We start from the raw sequence: 7,470 nt of genomic DNA on the forward strand, positions 1-7,470 counted from the left end.
AGATTTAAACGAATTTTTGCAAATGTAAAAGATGCAAAAAACTTAATTTGGCACTGTATTTGAAGGTAGAATTTCGGATGACAAAATTCGTCATCATCGGTGATTCAACACAGTGGAAAACAATAGATCATTTGTTTCCTGAATTTGGATCCGAGGCTAGAAATTTAAGGCTTGGAATTTGTACTAATGGTATGAATCCGTTTGGTAGTCTAAGTAGTCAGTGGAGCACATGGCCGGTTTTGCTAACAATTTATAATCTCCCTCCTTGGTTATGCATGAAGCGTAAATATCTTATGTTGTCACTACTGATTTCGGGGCCTAAGCAACCTGGAAATGATATAGATGTTTACCTAGAACCCTTGATTGATGATTTGAAGTTATTATGGGATGAAGGGGTAGAGGTATATGATGCTTATCATGGTGAGACTTTTAACTTACGTGCCATGATATTTTGCACCATTAATGATTTCCCGGCTTACGGCAACCTCTCTGGTTATACTGTGAAAGGGGCTAAAGCGTGTCCAATTTGTGAGGAGGATACAATTTCTGATCGTTTAGTTCATGGGGGAAAGAATGTGTACCTTTGTAATCGAAGATTGCTCCGCCGGTCACACCCTTATAGAAAAAAAATGAAGCCTTTTAATGGGAAACAAGAACTTAGAAACCCTCCAAAGATTTTAAGTGGGAGAGAGATTGATGAAAAAGTGAAAAACATTGAAAATAATTTTTGAAAATCATTTAAGAAGCCAAGTAATGAGACCTTATACAAAAAGAAGTCCATATTCTGGGATTTACCATATTGGAAGCATTTGTCCGTGAGACATTGTATTGATGTCATGCACATGGAGAAAAATGTGTGTGATAGCCTCATTGGCACACTTCTCAACATCTCTGGTAAAAGTAAGGATGGTGTCAAAGCTAGAGAAGATATGGTCGCACAAAAGATACGACCAGAATTAGCACCACAAATTAGAGGTTCAAGAACCTATTTACCCCCAACTTGTTTTACTCTGTCACGAAAGGAGAAAAAACGTGTGTGTGAATGTTTACATGGGGTGAAGGTTCCGCAAGGCTATTCATCGAACATTAGAAATATTTTGTCTTTGAAAGAGTTAAAACTGGTAGGATTGAAATCACATGATTGTCACACTTTAATGCAACAATTACTTCCAGTAGCTCTTCGTGGTGTTCTGCCTAATCATGTTCGAGGAGCTATTACTAGGCTTTGCTATTTTTTCAATGCAATATTTAGCAAAGTTGTTGACTCAAATACCTTGAATACATTACAACGAGATGTTGTTATAACTATGGGTGAACTTGAGATGTTTTTTCCTCCTTCCTTTTTCGATATAATGCAGCATTTAGTAGTACATTTGGTGAGAGAAATTAAAATTTGTGGACCAGTATTTTTAAGAAATATGTATCCATTTGAGCGATATATGAAACCCTTAGGCGGCTACGTAAGAAACCAAAATAGGCCAGAAGGGTGCATGATTCAGGGATATGTGGCAGAAGAGGTGCTAGAGTTTGTAACTGACTACCTGTCAGATGTTGAATCTATTGGCCTTCCGACATCTCGACACGAAGGAAGAATAGAGGGACAAGGTACGCTGGGAAAAGCCGTAGTCACTATTAACCGAGATACCCTTGACCAGGCACGCTTCTATATTCTCCAACACATGGTCGATGTACATCCGTATTTAGAGAAGCATCAAACCCTTCTAAGTGCACAAAATCCTTCTAAGGGAGAAAGGTGGTTAGCAATGGAGCATAATCGATCATTTCTTAAATGGTTTACTAATGAAGTAGATATTGAGCTGGAAAAAGACCGTGAGAAAGTATCCGAGGAAGTAAGGTGGTTAGCCCATGGACCTGGTTTGAAAGTGTTATCTTATCAAGGTTATGCCATCAATGGGTATTCATTCTACACTAAGGCTCAAGCTGATAGAAGTACTATGCAAAATAGTGGAATAGCTTTGATGGCCATGTCAATGAGTATTGATAGTGCTAAAGATAATACACCTGCTTATGATGCTCAGCCATATTTTGGGGTCATTAATGAAATTTGGGAGCTGGACTATGCTCAGTTTAGGATACCTATTTTTCGTTGTATGTGGGTTGATCGTAATAAGGGTGTTCGAGTAGATAAGATGGGATTCACATTGGTAGATTTAGCACGTGAAGGATACAAATCGGAGCCATTCATTATGGCTAGTCAGGCCAAACAAATATTTTATATTAAAGATCCAGCGAATGAAAAGTGGTCGATTGTTCTTCATGGTAAGAAGAAGTTTGTGGGTAAAGAAGTCATGGATGAAGTGGATGACGAATTGCCTCCTTTTCCTTCTGGATTGCCGTCTTCTACCACTACTGACGATGTAGATGATTTTTATCTACGAGATGATCATGACGAAGGGTTATGGAATAATAGACCTGCTTATGTAGAAGATGATTTTTATCTAGTTACCTTTTTACAGTCTGTTTTGTAAAAAGGCAGGCTTGCTTATGTTTTTTTTTTTTTTTGCACCCTCATATGTTTTGCTTGTTCCATTGTCTTTAGCAAGGACACATTGAAGTTAATTTATCGAATGCTCTTTCCCTCATAATTTCCTCCATCATTTTAACATTACTTTATTTTTATACAAGTATAATTCTATCAAACCAAGTATCCTGCATTGTTTAACAATATAAATAATTTCTTGATGCAAGTCAGGATGTCTTCTTCCGCAACTGCCAGTACTACTGCCCCTAAAAGAAAGAGCAAAAGCGTAGTACTTATGAAGGAATTGACAGCATTACGTGATAAAGGGATAAAACTTGATGTTCAATTTGATGAAGCTGGTGAGCTAATTGATAAAATTGGTGCTAAGTATACGAGTTACGCTGGTCTAATGGGATGCGCAAAAGTGCCGATTGATATTCCTACATGGAAGCATGTAGGTGAGGATCTGAAGCTGAAGATTTGGGAAGAGGTTTTGGTAAGAACTCACTGCATCTTAAGACCTTTTTATTAACACATACACATACTTTAAGTCAACTGACTGTTTATAACCTGCCATTTGCTTTTTGTAGACAATTTTTGGGAAGAGGTTTTGGTAAGAACTGACTGTTTACAACCTGCCATTTGCTTTTTGCAGACAATTTTCAACGGTCCAGATACGAAGAAGACGCAAGTTATCAGCATTGCCAATGTAATTTAAAATTTTCAGGCTATAAGTAAGATTGCTGCAGAGAGGCAGTTGAAGAACAAATACCCCCACAAGATGTCTCGTGGAGGATATAGAAACACAAGGCGGAAATTGGAAAAAAAACTGAAAGAGAAAGAAAAAGGCAGAGCTGCTGATGAGGTCGACGACTCAGGGGAAAGTAGTCAATCCCAAACTACTTTAAAAAGAGGCGACCTATGGATAGAGGGAAGAGTAGACAAAGATGGTAAATGTTTAAATTCTGAGACAAAAAAAATAGAAGACCTTGTGAGTATTTTGTTTACAGCAAATTTCTTTTTTTTTTTTTTTAAAGAATTTTTACAACTAATTTCTTTTGTTTTTTCTGCTAATAATGATATTGTATTTGCAGAAAATGGTGAATGAAATGGTCAAGAAAGGGGAGTTTGTACCTAGTGGAAAAGTTGATGAATTAACAAAAGCACTTGGAACTGATGAGCATTATGGTCGTGTAAGAGGTGTTGGGGGTCGAGTGGGGCATAAGCAATATTTTGGCAAATGCAAAAGGAGTCGAAGTGAGGGAGTAATGTCAAAGGAGTTTGTGGAGAAGCTTACTCAGCAGATCACAGAGCAAGTCACAGAGCAAGTGAGGGCAGAAATGTATAAAGATATAGAAGTGATGGTGGAGCAGCGGACAAATGGGAATGTTAGTTATTCGGTTGAAAAAGAAAAAGGCAGAGATGCTGAGGTTGAGATGAATTGCAAAAGTGGGAATGGTAGTTATGATAATGTTAACCATGACCTTGACCCATTTGCTGACATACCCGAGAAGGTAAATTAATTTCGATTCTTTGTTATGTAATTCCTGAAGTTGATTTCAAGTGTATTATTTAAGCTAGGGCAGACCTTAGCTTGTTTTTTTTATGCTAGCTGTGATGTTGTTCCTCAGGGAGTTGAATGCGAGCTAGCTGTGAAAGATACGCAGTTGAAGAAGGTCGCACTTGGACGAGTATTCAAGGCCCCAACTCAGGCATCAAGATGTCACGGTGGAGCCTTTGGAGCAGATGAGTTAAGGGTATGCATTGACGTTGTCATGGAATATATGGAGGACACACCATTACCTCTACCAACTGAAGAACATTTTACTGTTGGTGAGGCAATTGGTTCATTTGTTCAATGGCCCAGAAACTTAGTCAATTTGCGCTACTTAGAGGTATGAATGTCATTTTAAAGTTGAAGTTACATTATATGGCTAGCCTTATCTTACCCCGTCTTCAACACATAACAGTTGATTCTGATTGAACCATGCTGAAAATTGCATTGTCAGTGAGTAATCAGTTTGCGTCTTTTTCTTTGCAGGAATCTCAGAAAAACCATGAAGTACAAGCATGAGAAAAGTCAGTGATAAGTAAGACTAAATGCAAAAAAGCGGAAGAGAGTTGATGGGAGTACTAATTCCAAAAAAGTAGAAAGTGCTAAAAGTAAAACAAATGATCCAGTGGCTGGTTCAAACAATACTTTGAAAGCACTTTTGGAACAAAAATATGATTCTAGACGATTCTTGTCCAAGGTAGTTAGTATGATGGGCGAAACTCAAGTAACGGATGTTTAATTGAGCGAGGATGTTGTAGGATATAAGCGAAGGCTGCGACTTGCCAAGGAGGACATTACTGCATTGTTGAACATGGAAAAGATTTTCCTTCCAGACATTCAGACTTTTGTTGGGTATGTATTGACTCCGAATTTAAAGTTAGCATCTCATAGCTAGTTTTACATTGGAGCAGATGATGATTTGAAGTAAATGCTGGTTATACTTCTATGTATATTGTTACAGGTACTTGTCTAGCGTTTGTGACATGAAAACATATGGATTCTTATGTCCAGAAATGACTTCACAACTAGGCGACCTTGAATCGAGGGAGCAAAGATAACATATATTTCAAACTGGATGAAAAAGAAGAAAAGCCATATTTACATTGCGCCATATTACAAAGAGTAAGTACTCACCCTTATGTAAAACAAAAGTGTCAACAGTTTGATTATTTTGAATACTTGACTGATTATTTATAGGGATCACTGGATGCTTGCTGTAATTGACATTGTTGAGCATAATCAAGTATATTGGTTCGATTCAATCGGGAATTCTGTGCCTTCAACGTTGATAAATTTAATTAATACATAAGTTCGACTTAGTAGTTATTCTTGATATGCAAGATGTTCATTGAAAGAACAATTTTCAACTTGGCTGATAATTTTTTGTTGGAAACTTTATATTAGATCTGTAAGAGCATACGGCTACACGGGTGGGTCAAGGAAGAGTTCTGTAGCACCGCAATGGATGAAAGTTAATGTAAGTTGTTGATATGAAATAGTAGACTCGTTTATATTACGTTTAATTTACAAAGTGTGTTGGTTTAATTCGTCGTCATGTTGTTTTATTAGTGTGCTCGTCAGCCAAGTGCTATAGAATGCGGTTACTACATCATGAGGTATATGCTGGAAATCGTCACTCGTCCTAATCCGATGACAACTATCAACGAAGTCAGATTATCCCACTCGCCTGTATATTGTCATACAAATCTTTGTGTTGCCTTGCAAATTTTTCCCCATACAATCCCATTATTATAGCTAGAATTGAACTCTCCAGCTAGCTCAAACCTATTATGTGTGTTATTATCTAATTAGAACCTTTATGTGCATGATTTACAGCTTTTTCAAGACAAAATGGCTTATTCAGAAGAAGAAATCAATGAGGTTCGGGACTTATGGGCGAACTATTTTCTTAATATCTAGTGATATAGTAATGTGTTAGCTAGATTTTGCACATTATGTCTTGGACCTTTGTAGGTTGGTGAATTTGGACGGCATTTATAAAAACTATGTTTTGGTAAGGTCATGGTAAGAAACTATGACGAACGACCTTTCTTGGTTGTTGAATTTGGATGGAGTTGTATGAATCTATGTTTTGGTTGTTGTATGAAAGTATGACGAACGACCTTTGTTGGTTAGTTGTTGAATTGTGGATGCAAGTATTTTTTGTTATGAAATGGCCTAAGTTTTCATATGCAGATGAAATGGCTTGATTTAGATTAGCCATTCCAATTTTTTTTTTGAAAAAAAATGGCAAGGAAAAGGACAACGGTTTTATTAGTAGAGGATGTAATATCATTTATAATGCACATGAGGTTTAGGTAAAACACTGATGAATATAGGTACATAAAGACATCAGAGTTCTATGTAAATTGATGTACATGACAGAAACAGACATCGGATTACTACTAAAACTGATGTACATAATACTAAAAGACATCGGATTATAAATATAAACCGATGTATATTAGTAGTTATGGACATCAGATATATAGAAATCCGTTGTGCAAATACTAATGGACATCGGTTTAAAATCCGATGTGCATTAATCCATAATGGACATGACCAAACTCTACATCGGGTGTGTATCCGATGTCCATATACAAAAAACTCCGATGTGTATAACAAGTTTTTTAGCACTGTTGGACCGTTGAATCAGCACGTACACCACTGCTTGGTTTCCTTTCTCAACCATCTTCCTTCCCAAGAGACCCACAGGTTCCGCCCTTAATTGCTGCTGTTCATCTACATCAGGCATAGAACACACCCCTGGCAGTGGACCTTCATGCTTCTTCAACACAGATATATGGAAAACAGGATAAATTTTTGCTTCAGGGGGTAACTGATACGATCGTTATGTACCAAAAATAATACCTAGATATAACTAACAGAAGCTAGTGATAAGTAGGGTCGATCTCCACAGGGAGGCAAGGTATCTATCTGTAAGTCCGTCTATCTAAGTCACAAATGGGGGTTTTAAATTTGGTTTTCTAAACTACTAAAGATCAAAGGCAAGAAAAATAAAGCAAGAGAAATAAAGTGAAAAAATGAGATAAAAGTGGTCAGATAAAAGAGAGTATGTCAGGAATTCGGTTCACCATGGCAGTCCATCGACTCAGTTATAAATAACCTAGATAATCTACTATGAGAAGGGGCAAGGGAAAGGTCCTTCCGGTCCGCTATCCACCCTAGATTTCTACTAACTAAAATTCCATCCTCATTAGGGTAGTCTACTGTTCATATCAGGTATGTTTATTCTAATCTTCTAATCCAGGAACAAAGTTGACCAAATTAATGTTATTTAGAAGCGTGCACTCAACTAAATATGTTACAGTTATATTGCTACGGTGACAGATTCTCACATGTAAAGCATCTAGTCTATTTACTACATCGTCACAACACTACCATGGATCCCCTAATCCTAACATAAAGATAT

The 7,470-nt window shown here is 37.2% G+C and overlaps 1 protein-coding gene across 1 annotated transcript; it reads left to right on the forward strand.

Annotated features, from left to right (window-relative positions):
- The first annotated feature begins 842 nt into the window (after positions 1-842).
- LOC141601045 (uncharacterized) lies at positions 843-2,489 on the forward strand. The gene has a single exon (XM_074421305.1). The coding sequence runs from the start codon at positions 843-845 to the stop codon at positions 2,487-2,489; it is 1,647 nt and encodes a 548-aa protein (XP_074277406.1).
- Positions 2,490-7,470: the final 4,981 nt, after the last annotated feature.

The sequence above is a fragment of the Silene latifolia genome, chromosome 9, assembly GCF_048544455.1.
Source record: "Silene latifolia isolate original U9 population chromosome 9, ASM4854445v1, whole genome shotgun sequence".
Taxonomy (NCBI): Eukaryota; Viridiplantae; Streptophyta; class Magnoliopsida; order Caryophyllales; family Caryophyllaceae; genus Silene; species Silene latifolia.